At 48.3% G+C, this 25,801-nt stretch overlaps 1 protein-coding gene across 1 annotated transcript in view; it reads right to left on the reverse strand.

The window, feature by feature from the left end:
• LOC309555456 (beta-hexosaminidase subunit beta-like) overlaps positions 1–23,281 on the reverse strand; it is a 119,126-nt gene extending 95,845 nt beyond the window's left edge. Inside the window, exon 1 of the mRNA XM_082257481.1 lies at positions 22,971–23,281. Coding sequence (XP_082113607.1) covers positions 22,971–23,245 — 275 coding nt within the window. The 5' untranslated portion in view covers positions 23,246–23,281. The remainder of the gene's footprint in view (positions 1–22,970) is intronic.
• Positions 23,282–25,801: the final 2,520 nt, after the last annotated feature.

Here is a 25,801-nt window from a genome sequence, read left to right on the forward strand (position 1 = left end):
TATTTCACAAAATAAAATGAGAAGAAAAGTGAGATAGCGAAAGAGAGAGCGTATTTCCCCATCTCTGCTCACGAGAATAATAACATTTTTTTTTTTTTTTTTTTTTTGTGTTGGGTGAAAGGGTGGGGAGGGGGGGGGGAATATATAATTTGGGAAAACAGCAGATAGAGATGTTATATACCATAATATATATTATGAAGAAGATGTATATGATGTTGGAAATATTATGTATAACCTTGTGAATTCCTAAATAAAAAAAAAAGATAAATTGAAAAAAAGTTCAAACTTGGTTTCATCAGAACAGAACACATTTTCCCACGTGCTTTTGCAAAATTTAGCCGGGCTTGGATGTTTCTCTTCGTAAGAAAAGGCTTCTGTCTTGCCACTCTACCCCATAGTCCAGACATATGAAGAACGGGAGATTGTTGTCACATGTACCACACAGCCAGTACTTGCCAGATATTCCTGCAGCTCTGTTAATGTTGCTATAGGCCTCTTGGCAGCCTCCCTGACCAGTTTTCTTCTCGTCTTTTCATCAGTTTTGGAGGAACGTCCAGTTCTTGGTAAGGTCACTGTTGCGCTATAATTTCTCCACTTGATAAGGACTGTCTCCATTGTGTTCCATGGTATATCTAATGCCTAGGAAATTCTTTTGAAACCCTCTTCTGACTAAGGCCCCTTTCACAAATACGATCGCGTTCAGTTCAGTCACGTCAAAATGTATCAGTTTTTCGTCCATTTTTCGTCCATTCCGTTTTTTGACGGATGAAAAAACTGAATTTTTGTAAAATCTTACCTGTAAAATTCCTTTCTCTGAGTCCTCCGACAGTCGCCGCCTCTTCATATTCGTCACAATGGGGTAATTTACTTCTGCTTCATAGGAGTAGCTAGGCAACAGAATATGTTAATATTAAAGCTTTTAACATATCCCACCCCCAGGGGGTGGTCCCCTCAGGCAATTACCTCCCTGCTTCCTGCATTCCTCTCCAGTTTCAGTAGAATAGCAGTAGAGTATACCAAAAAACCCCAAAAGAGGGGCGGGGGCGGCGACTGTCGGAGGACTCAGAGAAAGGAATTTTACAGGTAAGATTTTACAAAAATTCAGTTTTCTCTTACGTCCTCCGACAGTCGCCGCCTCTTCATATTCGTCACAATGGGGACATCCCAAAGCAATGTAAACATGAGGGGTGGGAAACGTAACCGCGCCTAAGGCAACGCAGCCTCCCATCAGAGAAAGGAACCTTACCAAAGGAAGGAAACCAGCTGGGCAGCATGAAAAAAACTTGCTCAACAGGAGCAACAACCCAGGAAAAAAGCAAACAACCTAGGGATAAAAAACATATCCCAAACAACCAGGGGTCCAAAGAAACAAGGGACCCTAAGGAACTGCCGCACTAAGAACCTTGCGGCCAAAGGAAGCATCTGCAGATGCCTGAACAACCACTTTGTAGAACTTCGAGAAGGTGTGAACAGACGACCAAGTCGCCGCCTTACACACCTGGGCCACAGAAGCCCGATGATGACAGGTCCAAGACGTACTCAGAGACCTGGTAGAATGCGTCTTCACAGGCACGGGGGTAACTGTCCCCTTCAGAGCATAGGCCTGTTTAATGGCCTGTCTGAGCCAATTGGCGATGGCGGAAGCCAACGCCGCCATCCCCTGCTGAGGACCTTCCGGCAGAACAAACAAGGCATCCGTCTTGCGAAAAGATCCAGTCGACTTTAGGTAAACCCGAATCGCCCGAACATCCAAGAAGTGCAAATCCACCTCCTTCGGATGTTTAGGCCTCGTACAGAGCGAAGGCAAGATAATGTCCTCAATGAGGTGAAATTCCAAAATCCTCTTCGGAAGGAAGGAGGGGTTAGGTCGCAAGACCACCTTATCCAAGTGAACGACCAAATACGGAGACCTGCAGGACAGAGCAGCCAGCTCCGACACCCTGCGAGCCGAAGTGATCGCCACCAAAAAGGCAACCTTTTTGGACAACAAAGACAACGAGATCTCCCTGAACTTTTCAAATGGAGCACGTTGTAATACGGACAGAAACAAGGTTCAAGTCCCAAGGAGGCAGAGGCTCCCTCCTAGGAGGAACCAGGTGTCGCACCCCTTGAACAAAAGTGCTAACCAAGGAGTTAGACGCCACAGGACGCTGAAAAAGCACGGCCAGCTCAGAAATCTGACCCTTGATCGTAGCCAGCGCCAAACGCTGGTCAGCACCCGATTGAAGGAAGGCCAACACCCAAGACACCGAGTACGCGCGAGGGGAACACCCCCTGGACTCACACCAGGCAAAATAGGCCTTCCAAGTACGGCAATAGACCTTCCCCGGGGAAGACTTCCTCGCGTTGATCAAAGTGTGAATGACCTCAGGGGAGAGACCCTTATTCTTCAGGACCTCGGTTGCAACGGCCAGGCCGTCAAAGCCAGCGACTGTAAAGCAGGATGGAATATTGGTCCTTGAGACAGAAGATCCTCTCGAAGAGGTAGACGCCATGGAGCGTCGATGACCAGATTTACGAGGTCCGCGTACCAGGACCGGCGAGGCCAGTCCGGCGCCACAAGAATCACCGTGTGCGGTTCCGAGTTCAACCTGCTAAGGAACCTGGCCAGCAGTTGAATCGGTGGAAATGCATACATCAGTCGGTACTGATACCACGGAGCTACCAACGCGTCTGACGCGTCTGCCCAAGGATCGCGCGTTCTTGTCACGAACCTTCTTACCTTGTTGTTCAGACGAGACGCGAACAGGTCCACATCCGGAAGACCCCACTTCGCGCACAACATCTGGAATACATCCAGGTGAAGGGACCACTCTCCCTGGTCCAGAGACTGACGACTCAGAAAATCCGCCTGCCCGTTCTCCACCCCCGGAATGTGAACCGCCGTAATCGCCGGGACGTGCGTCTCGGCCCAAGACAGGATGTCGGCTACTTCCTGAGCCGCTCGGGCACTCCTGGTGCCCCCTTGGTGGTTGATGTAAGCCACCGCCGTGGCATTGTCCGTCTGCACCTGAACCGGACGGCCCTGCAGCCTGTCCGTCCAACGGCGCAGGCAGAGATTTATCGCCCGCAATTCCAGAATGGTGATCGGGAGGGAGGACTCTCCCTCCGACCAAGTCCCCTGGGCGGACAGAACACCACCCCAGCCCGACAGGCTGGCATCCGTAGTGACGACCGTCCATAAGAGAGGACGAAAGGACTTGCCCCCCGACACCGTCGAGGACTGGAGCCACCACAGAAGACCCCTTCTGGCGCGAAGACCCAATGAAATCTGGAGATCCAGAGACTGTGGTCGCCCGTCCCACCTGGTCAGGATCTCCGTGTGGAGGCCCCGCGTGTGAAACTGGGCGAAAGGAATCGCCTCGAAGGCCGAGACCATCAATCCAAACATCGCATGCACGTCCGGAGTGACGAGCACGGAGCGTCCCTGAGGGACCCGACTGCTTCCTGAAGAGTCCTGATTTTTTCGTCCGGTAGGAAGACCCTCGCCTGGACCGAGTCCAGAATCATTCCCAGGTAGGGAAGACGAACCGACGGACACAGTGTTGATTTTGAAAAATTTATCGTCCAACCGAACTCTTGCAGAGTTCGCATCGTGACAGACAGGTCCTTCGCCAGACCCTGGCTGGTCGTAGACCGAACCAGAATGCCGTCCAGATATCCTAGGACAGAGATGCCTTGGGCTCTCAACAAGGCCAACACCGGTGCAAGCACCTTGGTGAACACCCGTGGAGCCGAAGCGAGACCAAAGGGTAGCGCCACGAATTGGTAATGATCCTCCGCAATGGCGAATCGAAGGTACCTCTGGTGACCTTCGAAAATTGGAATATGAAAGTACGCATCCTTCAAGTCGATGGAGGCCATGTATTCCCCCGGAACCAGGGCAGCCACCACCGACCGCAGGGATTCCATGCGGAACTTGCGAACCTGCACAAAGCGGTTCAGAGCCTTTAAGTCCAGAATAGCAAACGTCCCCCCACCCCAGAACTGGGTGAGGGCGCCCCTTCAGGCCGCATTGTTCCGGGCAGTGGAGACAGACTGACCGGACTTTTGCTCACCCGTCCCCGGCTTCTTGTGGGAGCCTTGACCTTTGAAAGGCTTGCCCTTATAGTGTGACCAAAAAGGCACGAAAAGACCCCTGAGAGGGCCGAAAGGAAGCATGCTTCTTACCCTGGGGAACCTTAGCCTTGTGGGTTTGTGGCAAGAGCGTGCTCTTACCACCCGAAATCCCTTTAATCAGGGCATCCAAGGATTCGCCAAAAAAGGCGAGATCCCGTAAACGGTAGATTAGCCAAGGTTTTGCGCGAAGATTGGTCCACAGACCAACATTTCAGCCAAATCAAGCGGCGTGACAACACCGCCACGCTGTGCACCCATGCAGCCAACGGGACTAAATCCAAGTCCGCATCACACAAATACATGACACCCTGGTGGATTTGATCCACCATAGCCAGTGTCTCCTGTGATGCGGAGTCAGCTACCAGGACGCGCCGATGCACCTGCGTCCAATCCGCGACAGCCTGAGCTGCCATAAGAGAGGCAAAAATAGCCTTTAGCATGGAGCCGGTAACCGAATAAGTAAGACGGTGCTAGTGACTCTAGCCTCCTAACCGTGGCATCCCGGAACACCCGGGTATCCTCAGCCGGAATCGCAGTGGACTCATTCAAAACCGCCACTGCGTGATCCACTGGAGGCGGCATACCCCAACGCTCTTCTTAATATTGCGCCATTGTTCTCTAACAGCGCGCTGAAAATCCTCAGTGCAAGGAAAAACCTGCGAAGATGTGCGTCTTCGCTGCGTCCCACAAGAGGCCAAAGCAGTAGGAGCACAAGGCTCATCCTGTAAACGCAGTATTTGTTTGATAGGAGCAACCAGGCTATCCATGAGTGCAAGCTCTTCAGACGAGCCAGGGGGAGAATTTTTTTTTTTTAAAACAGTGAGGTTTATTGAAATTTTTGGTACAATACAAAAATAAACCGTGCATTGAAACTGCAATCAGGTTCATAACACATTGGGGTACAAAAATACAAATATACAAAATGATCATCACCGAAAAACAGAACAGACATAGTGAAAACAAAGCAGTAGTCAGTGGCTCTCCGTCGATCCAACACTCGAACAGAAAATATTGGTGTACCAGGGGCGGTCAACGTAAAGTAGTTACCCACTGCATTACCGAGCCGTATCAGGGCACTGCACCCATTTGTCCCAGATCTTGTTGAACTTCCGAGGGCACCCCCTATGTTTATATAAGAGTTTATGAAATGGGATGACACTATTAACTTCCTTAATCCACAAACCTAGAGTAGGAGGAGTAGGTCTCATCCACCTCCTGGCTATCAGTTTACGTACTATAAACAAAGTTTCCTGAAGAAATATGACAGTGGATTTGGGCATCTCTCCATCTGGGTAAACCCCCAGGAGACACTCCTTAGGGGAGAGTTGCAGAGGAGACCCCATCTTGTCATGCAGGAATGTGACCACCTGTTGCCATAGAGTCTGTAATTGGGGACAGCTCCACAAGAGATGAAAGAAGGAGGCGTCAGGGTCTCCACACATAGGACAAGAAGGGACCAAGTCTGGGTGATATTTGGACAGTCTAAGTGGGGTGAGATAAGCCTGGTGTATTATAAAGGTCTGAGTTAGGCGATCCGACAGTTTTGGCGACACTCTGCGGCACGTCTCCAGGGCATCCTCCCATTCCTCATCCTCCATGGCCCCCACACTGCGCTCCCAGCGGGTCTTAAGTGCAAAAGCCAAGGTGGCCGAGGAAGGTGTGTGAAGTTCAGAGTAGAACATGGAAATAAGGTGACTGGGTTCTGTACTTTTAACAATCTCAAGGGTGGTAACCGATTCTAGCTCAGGAGGGCCGTCAGGGAATTGAGATCTATAGGCATGGGAGAGCTGCAAGTATCTGTAGTGCATGGGGCCCTGGATCGCAAACTGATCCTGCAAGGCCTCGTAAGACCGCAGACCAGTGGCCGTGGAGATATGGCTAAGGAGAAGAATACCCCTCCCGCTCCATATCGACAGGTCAGGGATGGAAAGGAACTCGCGTAATGCGCTATTATGCCACAGAGGGGTGAATGTGTGAAATGGAGGGCACCGAAGCCTGGACGCTACCACCTCCCAGATCCGACAATAGTGGTATAGAAGAGATCTGGGGCACAAGGGCTCCGGCGAGCCCCTGACACCCCTAAGGATAACTAGGAGGGGGTCCCCGAGGGGATGAGCCCACCCAGGGCAGAGCAGGGTCAAAAAGCGTTCTCTATCCGTTTTATCTATGTGAAAGAACTGGGACAACTGAGCTGCCAGATAGTACAGATTAAAATCCGGCAGGGCCAATCCCCCCAGATTTGTAGGATTCTTGAGTTTGCGCCAGGAGATCTTGTGTCGGTTAGCACCCCAAACAAAGGTCTTGAGGAGTGATTCCATCTGCTTAAACAGCTTGAGTGGCAGGTAAATAGGAGAGTGCCATACAACATAAAGTATTTTGGGAAGGAGAATCATTTTAATTAAATTGACTCTACCCATCACCCCCAGAGGTAATTTGGACCATACTTGAATTTTAGCCTTAAGCAGAGGGAACAGGGGTTGAACGTTATCCGGGACATAATCTGCTGAGTTAGCTGTCACTTGAATCCCTAAGTATTTAATGCGGGATACACATTGTAGGGCCAGGTTTGCGGGGGCAATTGCCTGCGGGCTCTCGTCAAGCGGGAGAATTTGTGACTTATCCCAGTTTATCTGAAAACCGGAGAATCGTCCATATCGTTCAATTAAAGAAAGGGCCGTGAGTAGGGATTCTCGAGAGTCTTCCAAATATAACAAAGTGTCATCTGCATACATGCTGATCTTCTCCTCCAGCGGTCCCTTACGTAGGCCTCGAATCCCGGGATGTGCTCTAATGGCCATCGCCAGAGGTTCCGCGGCCAGGGCATACAGCAGGGGGGAGAGGGGGCACCCCTGTCGAGTGCCACGGGATAAAGGGAAGGCGGTCGACTGCCAGCCATTTGCCAGGACCCTAGCTACCGGGGCGCTATATAGAAGTTTGACCCACTTAATAAAATTAGGTCCAAAGCCGTATCGGTCCAGACAGGTCCACAGAAACGGCCACTCTACCGAGTCAAATGCTTTAGCCGTGTCCAATGAGACCACCACCCTGCCACCCATTCCGTCGTGCTGTGCCTGGAGATTCATAAATAACCGGCGAAGGTTAAATGAGGTGTTCCTCCCAGGCATGAACCCGGCCTGGTCCGAGTGTATGAGTGAAAGGATCACCTTGTTAAGGCGGAGGGATAAAATTTTCGCAAGGATTTTAGTGTCTACTGGGAGCAAAGAGATGGGACGGTAAGACTCTGGGGCGTGTACATCCTTGCCCGGCTTGGGAATGAGCACAATCAGCGCCTCCCGCATAGAAGGGGGAAGGGTTGCATCTTTGAATAGAGATTGAAACAAAGCCAATAATTTAGGAGAAAGGAGTTCCGAATATTGGGAGAAAAATTCAATCGGGAGGCCGTCTAGGCCGGGGGCCTTAGATCTAGGGAACTTAGACACGGCTGCTGCAATCTCTTCCACAGAGATGGGTGCCTCGAGGGTCGCCAACTGGTCGGGTGTCAAAGTGGGAAAGTCAATAGAGTCCAAAAAGTCATGCATGTCAGTGCAGTCAACGGGAGCCCTAGAGGTGTAAAGAGTACTAAAAAATGAGCGGAAACACTGTGTCACCGCAGCAGGATCAGCGATCTCATTACCCAGGTCATCCTTCAAAGTAATAACTACCGGGGGCCTATCCTCACAATGAACTAAGTATGCGAGGAGTTTCCCCGCCCGCTCACCATGTGCAAACAGATTCTGCTTCTGAAAAAACATCTTAGATTTCGCCCTCTCATAGTCAAGTTGGGAAAGGACTTTAGAGGTCAATTTATACTGAGATTCATGTGCCGGAGTCGGGTCCCCCATAAAGGCCTGTTCAGCTTCAATTAGATTTGTCGTTGCCCTGGAGATCTCCTCAGCAGCCCGCGCTCTAACAGCCTTGATTTTGGAAATCATAGTGGATCTGGCGAACAGTTTAAACGCCTCCCACACCGCAGCCGGGGAGGCAGTGCCCTCATTGTCCGAGAAGAATTGTGTCCAGGTCCCCTCAATGTCGTTCCCATCAGACACCAAGGGGAGCCAGGCGGGATTCAGGCGCCAGGCCGGGGGAGGTCTATTGCAGGGCAAGGACAACAGTATCCAATAAGGGCAGTGATCAGACAGAGTCCGTGGGGCGAAGCCTGCCGTCAGTAACCTGGGGAGCAGGGTTCGAGACAGCAATATCAGATCAATGCGTGACATAGAATGGTGTGCAGCCGAAAAACAGGAGTACGCACGCTGAGCGGGGTATTTGCTGCGCCAAGAGTCGGCCAAACCAAAGCTCTCCAACAATCGGGAGAACCTGGTCGGGGACGACCCCGGCGGCGCCTGGGAGGCGCCACCGGACCTATCCAGACCCGAGTCCATCACATTGTTAAAGTCACCCAGCCAGATCACCGGGGCCCCTGGGCTCTGTGCCATAAACGCCAGTCCCTCCATAACAATCACAGCAGAGTAAGGGGGGGGCACATAGAAAGCCATCAGTAGCATCAATTCCCCATAGACTGACGTTTTGAGAAAAACATATCTACCCATTGGGTCGACCCGAGATCCTAGGAGCTGGAAATGTACCGATTTGGCCACCAGTAGCGCCACACCCCTGGAGTGTGAGCTATAAGCAGAGTGCTGCACCCAACCAACCCAGGGTCGTTTGAGGGACTGTTGTACACGGCCCTCCAAATGTGTCTCCACCAGAACTATAATATCAGCCCGTACACGGCGTAGGACATTAAAGACAGCTGTTCGTTTAATCTTATCGCGCATACCCCTGACATTCCACGTCAACAATTTCAATGCGGCCATGGCAGGGGTAATACGGAGCGCGGAGCGGAGGCTCCCAGGATCTCAGGCAGCAAGACCACGGAACCAACAAGTCCACGGTCATATACCAGCGGTGATAAACGGCAGCAAAAGAGCAAATAATTATTACTTGAGGTCAATGTGCATAAAATAAAAACAGCATAGAGATTGTACCAAATATAAACCATAAGCAATGGTAACACCCCAATCCCCCCTCCCTGCCCTGCACCAACCCCAACTTGTGCGGGCATGTTCCCAAACAAGTGCCTCAACCAGAACAGGCCCACATGCGACTGGGAAAGAGCAAAATCAGGAGGCCAGGGACCCCCAGGGTATTCAGCAAAAATACAGCAAAATACAATCAGAATAAGCAAGGGGGCCCGGGGGCCCAGGTCCAGCAGAAGTCGCAGGGGGCAACAGGGGAGTTGGGCACAAACACACGCCTTAGCGGGTGTAGGGGGCGAAAACCAACAGGTGTATCGCTGGGTAGCAAAGCCTATGGGCAGGTGGAAGTCCATAGGAAGAGAACAGAGAAAGCAGTTCCATCTGTGGAGCTAGGGCGCTCCGCCGGTCAAACACAGGAGCAATAGTGCAGGAAAATGAGGGGGGAGGGGGGGGGGGGGAAGGGGGATGCAAAGTCTTGAGTTCCACAGGATCTACAAAACCCCCCTCCACCCGTGCAGCAGCTCAAGGTATAGGCCATCAGGGAGAAAGTATCATGAAGTCGCCAGGGCAAGGTGGTCAGGCTCTAGCTTCCAGTCCTTCCAGCCAGGAGATGGCGGCTTCTGGATCCTCAAAGAAGTGGGCTCGGTCCTCGCCCTCCACTCTAAGACGGGCCGGATACAACATGGAGTATTTGATATTCTTGATACGCAGTCTGCGTTTGACCTCCAAAAAGCTCTTGCGGCGCCTCTGGACCTCAGCAGAAAAGTCGGGGAAAATCGCTATTTTGTGATTTCCAAAGGGAATGTTCCCCTTAACCCTGGCCAGGCGCAATATGGCATCTCGGTCCCGATAGTTCAGGAATTTAGCGATGAACGTGCGGGGGGGTGCACCCTGAGGGGGGGGGGCGCCCTGAGAGGCGATGTGCACGCTCCACAACAAAAGTGGGTGAAAAGGATTCTCTGCCATAAGTCTGAGTGAGCAATTGTTCCAAATATGATGAGGGGTCAGCACCTTCAGAGCCCTCCGGGAGGCCAATGAACCGCAGGTTACATCGGCGCAGCCTATTCTCCATGTCATCTTGTTTTTGGAGGATAAGGTGTACTTGTTGCTGCAGCCTGTCTGAGGAGCTTTGCAATGGGGGGAGGGAGTCTTCCACCTCACTAATTCTGTGTTCAGCCTCACCAACTCTGTCCCTTAGCTTCTGCATATCCTGGCGCATCAAAGATATATCTACCTTCACCTCCTCGATTTTAGATGTCAGCATGGTCTGGCAAGTGGCAATCGCTTCCAAAACCTTGGATGTAGCAGGGCTCTCAGGCTCCTCCACCACGAGCGACGGGCCGGCGCCATCTTGGATCGGGGCCTCCTTCTCCAGCCTCCGGAATGCAGCCAGTTTTGCCGCAGCTTCAGAGCCTTTCTTCGGCGGAGACATGCGGAGGTCAGTGCCGCGGATGTGCGGGAGGTGAAGGAAGGATTATCGTGCCCGAAGGGCTGCAGGATTAACGGTGAAGGATATCGGTCCGGCGGAGCTCCTCTCACACACGTCCTCTCACATGCTGCGCCAGGCCACGCCCCCGCCAGGGGGAGAATTATCAACCCCTTCAATCTCAGCCTCCACCTTGGACCCCAACAGGTCCAGGGACGAACGGGAACCCGATAAGGAAACCCCCGCTATAGCAGCCCCATCACCATCACCCTCTGAATCAGAGGAATTGAGACCCTGGGCCTTTTTGTGGATTGAGCAGCCACAAGCATGTGCACCTGAGCAGCAAGGTTAGCCACAACAGTAGCCAAATCACTCCCTTCGTGGGAGGCAGCAGCAGTCCCCTGGCCCCCCACCAAAGTGAGAGGAAATTTGCTTTCCTGAGAATCCATGCCCCCAACAAAAAAAGTGTGTTAACGAAAAAAGGGAGTACTGCCCCTTTAACAGCGCGGCAAGCGCAGCCCACCGCAACACAAGCACACACTGACCCCCACAGGGATAATACAGAAACTTAGGCAAGGAATACAGGGAGAAAGAAATTAAACCTGGAGAAACCACTTAGCTGCTGCACCGATCGCTGTAGCTCAGGAAAGGAAGAGATGCAATTGCAGATCGCTCCTATAAGCCTATTGAGGCTCCACAAAAATGGCCGCCGGTGAGGGACAAAAAGTAAAGACAGAGCATGCAGCGCTGACATGTGGCCCGAGCGATCGCCGCCAAAATGGCGGCGTTTGGCGCCAGAAGACCCAGCTCCTGTCTCATAAAGACGGCCAAGCACTGTAGTTATAATAAAAAATGGCGGACCGCCATAGCGGCCGCCGCATGCATGCACCAACACATGTAATAACAGCATGCTTCATACATCACAGTCTGCCACATAAAAAAGGCGGGCCGCCGTAGCGGCCTCCGCATGTATGCACTAACATGTAATAAAAACATGCCCCCATACATATACAGCCTGTCACACATATCTTCATACCAGTAACACTGAGCAGTGTACAGCAGCCCCCCTCCTTGCAGCCCACAGCAGCATTAGGTCAGACAGGGAGCCCAGCAGTATGAACAGGCATGCAGGTTACACAGTCCCAGACTGACACCCACCACATAGACAGGTCCCCACAGAAAAGTACACTTACCTCCATGCATGGCGTGGGGAACCCGCACAGGCGAACAAGCCACTGCACATGTGACAGGGAGAGTCGCATCCAGGACGCAGAAAAAACTGGGGTTGAGAAACCGCACAGCGTCCAGTGAGGTAGCCACCTCATCATAGCATCCCTGCAGCGAACAGGGATGGGTCGTTCATTGTGCCAGGAGCATTACCTGACTGAACGCTCGAAGGCAGGCTGGGAAGCCACTGACCCACAACCTGCGACCAGGGGGATCAGCCCGAGACCCAGCCCGCATGATCCTCTTCATCAGAAGACTAACTAAAGCTGACAAAAAGAAACAGCTAAGTAAAGAGAGAGAAAAAAACTCAAATAAAAACCAAAAAAGGAAAGAAAGGCTGAGACAGAATGTCCCAGCACAGAAACCTCCAGCCACTCCTGACAAGCTAGACAATGAAACTGGAGAGGAATTCAGGAAGCAGGGAGGTAATTGCCTGAGGGGACCACCCCCTGGGGGTGGGATATGTTATAAGCTTTAATATTAACATATTCTGTTGCCTAGCTACTCCTATGCAGCGGAAGTCAATTACCCCATTGTGACGAATATGAAGAGGCGGCGACTGTCGGAGGACGTAAGAGAAATAGGGCATTCATACGTTCAAAAAAACGGACATTGACGGAAGCGGATGAAAACGGATGTTAACTGATGATCATCCGTTGTCATCCGTTTTTACATAGAGATGCATTGATGTCCGTTTTTCATCCGTCAACGGATGGATGAAAAACGGACAAACGGACAGCATGTGTGAAAAGGGCATAATGCCTCGTACACACGCAACGATTGTCGGCCAACGTCTGATCGGCCGATTTTTGGCTTGTTAGTATGATGTTTCCGACAACCGACTGCGACTTTTCGGCCGAACAAAATTTGGTGTGCAGGCTATAAAATTTTTGTTGGCCATCAACAGAACGGCTGATTTTCTGTCAGTCAGTACAGATTTCGGCAGACAAAAATCAGATGAGCAAGACTGGGCATGCTCAGAGAAGAAAAAACACACGGAAAGTAAACCAGCACATGACATCACTTCTGAAGTTGGTTGTTGTTGGCCGATAAAATTAGTGTGCAGTCTAGAGAACATTTCAACCAACACAACAACACTGGACAAAAGACGGCCGATCGGTCGGCCGATAATCGTTGCGTGTGTACGAGGCTTAATACTTTAACAATGAGATCCCTCTGATGTTTTGGAAGCTCTCTGCAGACCATGGATTTTGCTGTAGGATGAGACTTAAGAAAAAGTCAGGAAAGGCCTACTAGAACTGCTGAACTTTATTTGGGGTTTATCAGAGGCACTTAAAATGATGGCAGGTGTGTACTGACTCCTATTTAACATGAGTTTGTATGGGATTGCTTAATTCTGAACACAGCTACATCCCCAGTTATCAGAGGATGTGCACACTAAACGGATGGATGAAAAACGGACAAAACGGACAGCATGTGTGAAAAGGGCCTAATGCCTCGTACACACGTACCGATTGTCGGCCGTAAATATTCGGCCGACTGTAGGCTTGTTAGTATGATGCTTCCGACAGCCGACAGCGCATTTTCGGCAGAACAGAATCTGTCGTGCAGGCATTAAAATTTTTGTTGGCCAACACCAGAACGGCCGATTGTTCGCCAGTCAGTACAGATTTCGGCCGACAGACAGCAGATTAGCAAGACTGGGCATGCTCAGAAAAGAAAAAAGACAAGGAAAGTTAACCATCACATGACATCACTTCTGCAGTCGGCTGTTGTTGGCCGACAAAATTCGCGTGCCGTCTTTTGCAGTTTTCAACAGACAGGACAGCCCTGGACAAAAGACGGCCGATCGTTCGGCCGACGATCAGTACGTGTGTACGGGGCTTTATGCAACCACATTATTTTATTTTTTTATTTTTACTTACCCCCTAAAAAATGTCAGTTTGTTTTTCAATTGAGTTGTACAGTTTACCGGTCGCATTAAAGGTGTAAAAAGTTCTGAGTGCCGGTTCACATTTCTGCGATCACAGAGATCGCATGTAATTCGTAAAAATTAAAAAAGAAAAAACTGCGCTAAATATCTAGAGCAAAAATAGCAGCAACTTGTATGCGACAAACATCAAAGAAACAATATATAGAAAAAGCTGCGCTAAGTGACAGTGACCATAAGTGATACATTTAAAAAAGAATGTCCCAAATGAAGTCCCAAAAAAATATGAGTGAAAGATAAACAAATACAGTCCAAAATTAATTCACACTCCACAGATGCAATCAATGCGTGTAGATACTGCTTACCAGAAGTAGCAGTAAGATGAGCCTAAAGTGTATGGAACCAAGCCAGATGGAAGTCTGCAGAGGATTCCTCCCCGACGGTGTCCAACAGAAGTAAGAGTATGTGAGCAAATCAATCAGACAGATCACAGATGAATGGAAGAAATGAGAAGAGCCACCACCATAATCCCATTCAAATTACCAGATAGGTGCAGGTAAATCATGTGTAAATTGATCACTGGAACTGGGTTGTGATCCCACAAGGACCATCACCAAAATTCCCCGCTTACCGGATATGAATATTATGGTAGCATAAATCAAATCAGGATGACACTGTTGAATAGCAATCCAATAGGAATAATCGCTCCCTCATCAGTAAGGCTGACCTGCATGAGAACTCCGATGATCACATGGAAATAATGATAAAGGAAATTCCCATAGCGTAAAACCATTTATTAAAAATCACAAATAAAAGGAATGCACTTAATGAATTAATTTTGGACTGTATTTGTTTATCTTTCACTCATATTTTTTTGGGACTTCATTTGGGACATTCTTTTTGACCTGTATCACTTATGGTCACTGTCACTTAGCGCAGCTTTTTCTATATATTGTTTCTTTGATGTTTGTCGCATACAAGTTGCTGCTATTTTTGCTCTAGATATTTAGCGCAGTTTTTTTCTTTTTTGATTTGTACTTGACTTGCTAATTGCTGCTATATCGTTTAGTTTTCGTCCGTTAATATGGACATTTTTGAATATAGAGCCACGAAGGTGGTAAACACTGAAGGGGTCTTTGAGGTTTTTTCGGCCAACAATGATGACATCAGTGGCTTATTTGTTCGCTTAAAGAACCTCATGGTCTCGGAAATCCATACCCAGTGGGATATTGCTTTTCTCGAGACCTATATAAAAAATTCGATGGTTCCTAGAAGTCTCCGATGGGAGGCCCCCTTGAACTACTTTATACCTGCCTGGAAAGAATGAATAGGAACGATTTCAACCTATCGTTTACTATGAACTGGGATGCCAACCGCATCACGTTCCTAGATGTCGAGATCTTCAGAGGTGAGGATGGCACCCTACGCAGTAGCCTGTATCGTAAGCCTACTGCGGGGAATACCATCCTCCATGGTTCAAGTTTTCATCCTGAACCACTAATCCGATCGATTCCCATTAGTCAATACTTGCGCTTAAGACGCAATTGCAGCGACTTGCAATCTTTCCAAGTCGCTGCAAATGACTTGCGCGATAGATTAACACGAAGAGGATACTCCAAAATGTCTCTTAAAAAAGCATATAAAAGGGCCCTTCTCAGTGATAGACAGGAACTCTTAAATCCTTCCAAACAAAATAACAACAAGGATAGCAACTACATTAGGATAATCACCCCATACATGTACCAACACAATAAAATAAAAAAATTGGTGACCAAACATTGGCACTTATTAACCTTGGATCCTATTTTAGGACAATACTTACCTAGCATACCAGAATTTACCTATAAAAGAGCTCCAGCTCTCCGTGACAAGCTTGTCCGGAGTGAGTATAACAACAGCGAGCTAATGTGTTGCAAATACAAGGGTACCTATATATGTGGTTCATGCCACTATTGTGGCTATATGCTGACCAAAAAATTTCCTAACCTACCTAATGGCCAAATCTTCAAGGCACGACATTTTGCGAACTGTCGCACGATCGGTGTTGTCTATCTACTCCTATGTACATGCGGATGCTTCTACATAGGAAAAACAAAACAGGAGTTCTGGCGACGCGCATACCGTCACATCCTCAGTATGCGCAAACCAGACCCTGAGCTTCCACTAGGACGTCACGTTGCATGTGTCCATGGGGGCAAATTCCCCAAAATTAAATTCCTTATTTTGGATCGTGTCCATCCCAGCTCCAGGGGAGGAGACTGGAACAAAAGTCTCCTCCAGCTTGAGCTGAGATGGATACATTCATTAAAAGCCACTGAACCCCCTGGCTTGAATGGAGCAATGTCCTTCAAGCCATTCTTGGAGGGTTTTGCTTCAGGGGGAATGGAGATTTAGCTTTATTTCCACCTTAATGTATTCTTTGTGTCATTTCTTCTCTTCCATTATTCCCCCATAGTTCCCATTCATACCATCTTTAAAATATCAAATGTCTATTATATGAATTATATGAATTAGTATGTGTAATTTCTTACTTAGTATTGTCAAAGGAGTGGCTAACCACTGGCTGTTTTTCGCTGCATATGTGTATTCACTGTTAATTATCCTTAGCCAGTTCTTTTTACTGGAGTATTTATTCATTCATTTATAGGTGGTTCCAGATAACCTTGGGACCATTTTTCAAAAAGTTTTTTATTAACAAACATGACAACACTTTATGACCACAATATATACAATATTGGATGCTTTTTCTATTTTTTCTATATTGTCCCCTTCTTTCCTATCCCCTGTGGCCCCCCCGGCACGGGGAGACAGGGCGCCTCATTGGCGCTCGCTGTCTTTGGCTGGCCCTGCCCACTGCAACTTGTTGCAGATCGAGGCTGGGCTAACTAAGCGAAAACCGGATGTGGACTTCCACTTCCGGTTTCGTGACCCGTGCCGGTGGAACGCGGACGCCATTTCCGGTTCCGCCAGCGCTGTGATGCTTTGATCATGCGCCATTCATACGGCGGGGCGGTCCTGGCGTCCGCGATCCGGGAAGCCCCACAGCCTAGTGCCAGCTGATGACAACTGGATCTAATCGAAGGTACTATTTAAACCCACCCACTTCATTTTGTATTTCTTTATCATTTGAATGGTGCTGGCTGATCCCCAGGTGTGGTATCCGCTATTCCATCACCGCACAGGTAACCATTATCTTTCCATATTTTTTCCCCTAAGATATATTGGAACTCATCCTTCTGATGATCCGATTGTCTGACCTTAGAGTCTTTAAAAACTTTTTTGGCAAACAATATATCCCTCATTCATTATATATCTCTCCCTCCAGTTGGTCCACACGGTCAGTCTCCTGGCGCTACGGCCTTTATTGGGACTTCAGGTGGCTACACTGTATTTGAAGACAGGGGGCTCACATATAGAATCATCCTGCGTTGTTACTCCAATATACTGGTTTGGTTTAACCTATGGGATAGACCTGCCTATAATAGTGAATCCACATCGGAGGTGAACCAGCTATGTTTTTAGCTACCCTACAGGCTTTATATCTATCTCAAGACAAACCATGTAAGTGTTCTATCTTATGTTTCAATAGACAAATCAACATTTAACATACCTGTATAGTGCTATACCAATGACAATACTTATATATATATTTTGCTACATTGTGCAAAGATATAATTATATTCCTGTTATTTTCTATTGTTAGAACACTTCCTATTGTTTGAACCTCCCCTGAAGAAGGAAATCTGACTTTCCGAAATATATTGGGTATTGGTTCCTGCCATCTCATGGTTACGGTCATGTTCTTGATGATATTCAAATGCCTGTAATGTTTTTATGCCTTTTTACACTTATATGTTCCGCACATTAATAAACTATATCATTTTTGCATAACCTTTGTATTCATATTTGTGTGCCTAAAAAATCCCGAACCCAGGGGACCTCTTCCTGTGTAAGTCGGGGAGGTAGAACTAGAGGAATGGCACCGATATTTCAATGAAGCTGGTGTTGCTTTTTTTAAATTCCTCACTGTTCGTAAAAAGGCTAAATTATCGCGACTGGATGAGGAAATTAAGCTGGTTAAATCCAAATTTTCCCCCTAATGCAGAGTGAAGATTATAAATCTGCTTCTGCTGATCTACTTAAGATTTTAGAAAAAGAGGAGAGGGAACAAAAGATAAAAAAGAGGAAAAAGTATAATAGAGATTTATCCGACTATCAAAATAGTGCAGTATTCGAATGGCAAAAAAAGCTTTTCGAACAGATGAGGGAAGAGGGAGAGGAAGTTATGGAAGTCTCTAACCCTATCCCATCAACCTCTATACCCAATGTGCCTACTAAAAAGGCTAAGAATAACAAAAAACCTAAAAATAATAACTTTAAGGCCCCCTTCCCTAATATCCAGAGACGTCCTTCATATAGATCACCAGTTAGGACACAGGCTCCACCTAGGGGTAAACCTCAATCAGGTCAAGATAGAGGGGGTAGTCAATATCCTCCCCATAATCAATCTTGGAATGGGAACACAAGGGGACCTAGGGATATGTCATGAAATGGACCACGTTGGGGGTCCGGGCCCTAATAATTATGAGTCTTTTCATAATCAGGGACCTCAATGGAGACCTTACCCTAATCAGTCTACAGGTTTGGGTTATAACTAAAACCCCATGGCAGAGGCAGGGACCACCATATCCTAGACCTAATCGTAATTGGGACGAGCAGGACTTTGCTCCTGACTCATATTCTGACTATGAGGAGGATTATCCTCATCAAGGTCAGCGCCAATTAGGGTATCAATATAATGTCCCAACCAGGAACCAGTGTTTCCCGTTAAGGAAATCCTTGTGGGATCACAACCTAGTTCCAGTGATCAATTTACACATGATTTACCTGCACCTATCTGGTAATTTGAATGGGATTATGGTGGTGGCTCTTCTCATTTCTTCCATTCATCTGTGATCTGTCTGATTGATTTGCTCACATACTCTTACTTCTGTTGGACACCGTCGGGGAGGAATCCTCTGCAGACTTCCATCTGGCTTGGTTCCATACACTTTAGGCTCATCTTACTGCTACTTCTGGTAAGCAGTATCTACACGCATTGATTGCATCTGTGGAGTGTGAATTAATTTTGGACTGTATTTGTTTATCTTTCACTCATATTTTTTTGGGACTTCATTTGGGACATTCTTTTTGACCTGTATCACTTATGGTCACTGTCACTTAGCGCAGCTTTTTCTATATATTAATTCGTAAAAATTACATGCGATTTCCGTGCGGTGCAAATTCAGCCATACAGGTTGTATGGCTGAATTTGCACCGCAATCGCGCCTAACTCACACAGGACCCTTTTTTTGGTCCGCAGCAGAATCGGATCGCATGGTGGTTCACACTAGTGCGATCCGATTCTGTGCGAACTTTCAGATCGCACTGCGATATGCGATCTGATCTGGGGGTTGATCTGGGGGTGTCATTAACTTTTAATTGACACCCCCAGCGTATCGCATATGGCAGTGTGAAATGCCGGTGGTGCGGATGCGATGCGGGAACAAGCTGTATATTCACAGCGTTCCCGCATTGCAGAAATGTGAACCGGTGTTCCGTGAAAATTACCTACCCGTGAGAAAAACCTACCCCTCGTCACTTCCGGTGCTCGGCACTGTATGTAACGCAGCGGTTACATTAAAACAACTGTGCTGAAATACGAGTCATCTCCGCTCCTGTGCCTGTCACTTCCCTGATCTCGGATAGTAAATATAAAAGCGGCGGCGGCTGTATGAATACATAAATCACGGAGCCGAGAGCCGCTTTTATATTTACTTGCCGAGAGCAGGGAAGTGACAGGCACAGGAGCGGAGATTACTCGTATTTCTGCACAGCTGTTTTATGTAACCGCCGCGTCGGTAGGTTTATTTCACGGTACACCGTGATCGTTTCATACTAGTGCGCATGCGCACTAGTAAGCTCCTCTGTTCTTCCATTAGGTATCCGGGGCTCTGAGCATGCGCACTGCTGCGCTGCTCAGCTGTTTGTGGCCGGAAGTGACGAGGGTAGGTAATTCTCACGTTACACCGGCACTGAAATTATTTATCTTTGTCTCTTTTTTTTTAGATCACAGAAATCTAACATTTTAATATGGGCGTGTAGATTTTTTATATCCACTGTTTGGGGGGAGAGGTGATCACATGTCCTATGTGCACCGGACACACACATACAGTATCTCACAAAAGTGAGTACGCCCCTCACATTTTTGTAAATATTTTGTTATATCTTTTCATGTGACAACTAGGGATGCACCGAAATCGAAAATGCAGGATGCCCTTGGCTGAAAACCAAAACCGAAACCAAAAATGACTTTTTCCCCAAATAATTTTAAAAATAGGTAGAAGAGGGGCATACGCCAAAAACAGGCAGCGACGTATACCTGTCGCTGCCACCCTGTCACAGTATATGTACCGTGATGGGTTGGCAATAGGTTAATTTAATTACCATTGGTATTAGTATTAATTATGCAGCATGAGGGGGTTAATGTATTGTCACTGCTGGTCACTGCTGCATTAGTGACCGACCAGTGGCAGTTAATTAACCCCTTTGTGCTGCATTAGTGCAACCAGTATCAGTGTTAATTAACATGTACTTCAGAGACTGGGTCACAGGACAGTATTCCAACATGATAACAACCCCAAACACACCTCCAAGATGACCACTGTCTTGCTAAAGAAGCTGAGGGTAAAGGTGATGGACTGGCCAAGCATGTCTCCAGACCTAAACCCTATTCAGCATCTGTGGGGCATCCTCAAATGGAAGGTGGAGGACCGCAAGGTCTCCAACATCCACCAGCTCCGTGATGTCGTCATGGAGGAGTGGAAGAGGACTCCAGTGGCAACCTGTGAAGCTCTGGTGAACTCCATGCCCAAGAGGGTTAAGGAAGTGCTGGAAAATAATGGTGGCCACACAAAATATTGACACTTTGGGCCCAATTAGGACATTAGGGGTGTACTCACTTTTGTTGCCAGCGGTTTAGACATTAATGGCTGTGTGTTGAGTTATTTTGAGGGGAGACCAAATGTACACTGTTAGAGCCGGTTCACACTGCCGCGACCACGAAAGTCGCCTCATAAGGGGCGACTTCTAGCGCGACTTCAGCGCGACTTAGCGCAACTTGTGAATTATTTTACACGAGACGACTTTCTAGGATTTTGTATTTGGCCAATCAGAATATGATGTGTTGTGACCTAATTTCCCTTTCCTTTTTTTGCTGGCATTTATCGGGCATTTTTTGGGCGTCTTTGGAGGCAGGCATGTCTTTAGTGTCTGGGGGGTCTAAAAAGTGTACCTGTGAAGTTTCATCTCTGTAGCATGTCCAGAACCAGAAAAAAAGAGCATTTTTCTTATAATTTTTATGAGCACATGAATATGGCTTCTCTCCACCTGGGCGTTTTTCTTGCAGGCATTTATCGGGCATTTTTGGAGGCAGGAATTACTTTTTTTTGGATTTAGTGTCTGGGGGGTCTAAAAAGTGTACCTGTGAAGTTTCAGCTCTGTAGCATGTCCAGAACCAGAAAAAAAGAGCATTTTTCTTATAATTTTTATTAGAACAGGAATATGGCTTCTCTGCACCTGGCCGTTTTTTCTTGCAGGCATTTATCGGGCATTTTTGGAGGCAGGCATGACTTTTTTTGGATTTAGTGTCGGGGGAGGGGGGGGTCTAAAAAGAGTCCCTGTGAAGTTTCATCTCTGTAGCATGTCCAGAACCAGAAAAAAAGAGCATTTTTCTTATAATTTTTATGAGCACATGAATATGGCTTCTCTCCACCTGGGCGTTTTTCTTGCAGGCATTTATCGGGCATTTTTGGAGGCAGGAATTACTTTTTTTGGATTTAGTGTCTGGGGGGTCTAAAAAGTGTACCTGTGAAGTTTCAGCTCTGTAGCATGTCCAGAACCAGAAAAAAAGAGCATTTTTCTTATAATTTTTATTAGAACAAGAATATGGCTTCTCTGCACCTGGCCGTTTTTTCTTGCAGGCATTTATCGGGCATTTTTGGAGGCAGGCATGACTTTTTTTGGATTTAGTGTCGGGGGGGGGGGTCTAAAAAGAGTCCCTGTGAAGTTTCATCTCTGTAGCATGTCCAGAACCCCAAAAAAATATAATTTTTCTTATAATTATTAATACAGCAGTGTGGCGGCTTATCTACACCTTGCATTTTTTCTTGCAGGCATTTATCGGGCATTTTTGGAGGCAGGCATGACTTTTTTGGATTTAGAGTCTGGAGGGGTCCAAAAAGTGTCCCTGTGAAGTTTCATCTCTGTAGCATGTCCAGAACCAGAAAAAAAAGAGCATTTTTCTTATAATTATTAATACAGCAGTGTGGGTTCTGGACATGCTACAGAGCTGAAACTTCACAGGGACACCTTTTGGACCCCCCAGACACTAAATCCAAAAAAAGTCATGCCTGCCTCCAAAAATGCCCGATAAATGCCTGCAAGAAAAACGGCCAGGTGGAGAGAAGCCATATTCCTGTTCTAATAAAAGTTATAAGAACAATGCTCTTTTTTTTCTGGTTCTGGACATGCTACAGAGCTAAAACTTCACAGGGACACTTTTTGGACCCCCCAGACACTAAATCCAAAAAAAAGTCATGCCTGCCTCCAAAAATGCCCAATAAATGCCTGCGAGAAAAACGGCCAGGTGTAGAGAAGTCCTATTCATGTGCTACTAAAAATTATAAGAAAAATGCTTTTTTTCTCTTGTTCAGGACCATTTTTATGGAAAGTCGGATCACAAGTCGCATCAATTAAGATAAGGAGGCGACTCCCATTGAAGTCTATGGGACAAGTCGGATCACAAGTCGCCTCAAAGTAGTACAGGACCCTTTTCTGAAGTCGGAGCGACTTCAGTAGTGCCAATTAAGACGGCACTGGTTGATTAACATTGCTTTTGTTATGTCAAGCGACTTGGGGCGACACAAGTCGCCTCGCAAGTCGCGCTAGTGTGAATGGGCTCTAATACAAGCTGTACACTCACTACTTTATACTGTAGCAAAGTGTAATTTCTTCAGTGTTGTCACATGAAAAAAATATAATAAAATATTTACACCGGACACACACATATATTGGGGGGGGGGTGTTTGGGGGGGAGTGATCTCACCTATGTACACCGGACACACGCATATATATATATATATATATATATATATATATATATATATATATATAGGGGGGGTGATCACCCCCTATGTACACCGGACACACACACACATAAACATTATATATATATATATATATATATATATATATTAATTTATTTGGGGGGGGGGGGGGGTGATCTCACCTTCGGAAGGCATCCTGCAGCACCAGGCACTCCGGCCCCGCGGTGGACCCCTCTCCATGGACTATGGAGAACTCAGCCGGGGGGATGAACATGTAGATGGGGGAGAGTTGCACCTCCTGGGGAAGCGGCCACAGAGAGCCGTACGGGGAGAGATCAGGGGCACCCAGCGGCGGCATTTCCTTCCTCTTCTTCGGGGATTCATACAGCCGGTACGCCTGGCTGCCAGCGGCCAGGATCAGACACAGCACGGGAAACAACCGCATCCCTTCCATCATTTACTGTACTAACTACAGGTACACCGACCGGTGTGGTCATGGGAATCCAACCCAGATACGCCCCTTTTGTCATTACTAGAGATTAGATAGTAATACAAGTCCCGCCCAGACACGCCCCTTCTCATTACTAGAAGATTAGATAGTAATGTAAGTCCCGCCCAGACACGCCCCTTCTCATTACTAGAAGATTGGATAGTAATGTAAGTCCCGCCCAGACACGTCCCTTCTCGTTATTAGAAGATTAGATAGTATTGTAAGCCCCGCCCAGACACGCCCCTTCTCGTTATTAGAAGATTGGATAGTAATGTAAGTCCCGCCCAGACACGCCCCTTCTCGTTACTAGAGGATTAGATAGTACACGCCTCTTCTCATTACTAAAAGTTTGGGTGGCCATGTGATTGCCGCCCAGACACGCCTCTTCTCATTAGTAGAGGGAATAGGTGGTCATATAAATCCCACCTAGACACGCCCCTTAATATTAGCGGGTGTTGCTTTCCTCGATAGAGATTGGAGAAGTGACCCCGGCTGTATAGAATAATGTTATAGATCTACATATAGAAGACGTGCTGCAGTGTTGAGTGATTACAATGAGATGATTGTTTGTCATATCCAGGACCAGGTGTGGTAGTGCTCCTTCTAGTGCAAACCTCTCACATTTCTGACACCTTTCTGAGGGGGAATGCGCCTGACGCCTCCCCACTTTCTGAGGGGGGAACGCGCCTGACGCCTCCCAACTTTCTGAGGGGGGAACGCGCCTGACGCCTCCCAACTTTCTGAGGGGGGAACGCGCCTGACGCCTCCCAACTTTCTGAGGGGGGAACGCGCCTGACGCCTCCCAACTTTCTGAGGGGGGAACGCGCCTGACGCCTCCCAATTTTCTGAGGGGGGAACGCGCCTGACGCCTCCCAACTTTCTGAGGGGGGAACGCGCCTGACGCCTCCCAACTTTCTGAGAGGGGAACGCGCCTGACGCCTCCCAACTTTCTGAGGGGGGAACGCGCCTGACGCCTCCCAACTTTCTGAGGGGGGAACGCGCCTGACGCCTCCCAACTTTCTGAGGGGGGAACGCGCCTCCCAACTTTCTGAGAGGAGAACGCGCCTGACGCCTCCCAACTTTCTGAGAGGGGAACGCGCCTGACGCCTCCCAACTTTCTGAGAGGGGAACGCGCCTGACGCCTCCCAACTTTCTGAGAGGGGAACGCGCCTGACGCCTCCCAACTTTCTGAGGGGGGAACGCGCCTGACGCCTCCCAACTTTCTGAGGGGGGGAACGCGCCTGACGCCTCCCAACTTTCTGAGGGGGGAACGCGCCTGACGCCTCCCAACTTTCTGAGGGGGGGGAATGCGCCTGACACCTCCCAACTTTCTGAGAGGGGAATGCGCCTGACGCCTCCCAACTTTCTGAGGGGGGAATGCGCCTGACGCCTCCCAACTTTCTGAGGAGGGAATGCGCCTGACGCTTCCCAACTTTCTGAGGGGGGAACGCGCCTGACGGCTCCCAACTTTCTGAGGGGGGAACGCGCCTGACGCCTCCCAACTTTCTGAGAGGGGAAAGAGCCTGACGCCTCCCAACTTTCTGAGAGGGGAAAGAGCCTGACGCCTCCCAACTTTCTGAGGGGGGAACGCGCCTGACGCCTCCCAACTTTCTGAGAGGGGAACGCGCCTGACGCCTCCCAACTTTCTGAGAGGGGAACGCGCCTGACGCCTCCCAACTTTCTGAGGGGGGAATGCGCCTGACGCCTCCCAACTTTCTGAGAGGGGAATGCGCCTGACGCCTCCCAACTTTCTGAGGGGGGAATGCACCTGACACCTCTCAACTTTCTGACAGGGGAATGCACCTGACACCTCCCGACTTTCTGGGATGTGAATTCACACCTCCCAACTTTCTGAGAGGGGAATTCACACCTCCCTACTTTCTGAGAAGGGAATTCACACCTCCCAACTTTCTGAGAGGGGATTTCACACCTCCCAACTTTCTGAGATAGGAACATACACCTAACAACTTTCTGAGATTGGAGTGCATACCTCCCAACTTTCTGAGATGGGAATGCACCCCTCCCAACTTTCTGAGATGAGAATTCACACCTCCCAACTTTCTGAGATGGGAACGCACACCTACCAACTTTCTGAGATGGGAATGCACACCTCTCAACTTTCCGAAATGGGAATGCACGCCTCCCAACTTTCTGAGACTGGAATGCACGCCTCCCAACTTTTTGAGTTGGGAATGTACACGTCCCAAAGTTCTGAGATGGGAATGCACGCCTCTCAACTTTCTGAGATGAGAATTCACACCTCCCAACTTTCTGAGATGGGAACGCACACCTCCCAACTTTCTGAAATGAGAGTGCAACCCTCCCAACATTTTTAAGATGAGAATGCACACCTCCCAACTTTCTGAGATGAGAATTCACACTTCCCAACTTTCTGAGATGGGAACGCACAACTCCCAACCTTCTGAGATGGGAACGCACACCTCCTAACCTTCTGAGATGGGAATGCACCCCTCGCAACTTTCTGAGATGAGAATGTACACCTCCCAAATTTCTGAGATGGGA

The sequence above is a fragment of the Pelophylax lessonae genome (genome assembly GCF_965119305.1).
Source record: "Pelophylax lessonae genome assembly, chromosome: 1".
NCBI classification, from domain to species: Eukaryota; Metazoa; Chordata; class Amphibia; order Anura; family Ranidae; genus Pelophylax; species Pelophylax lessonae.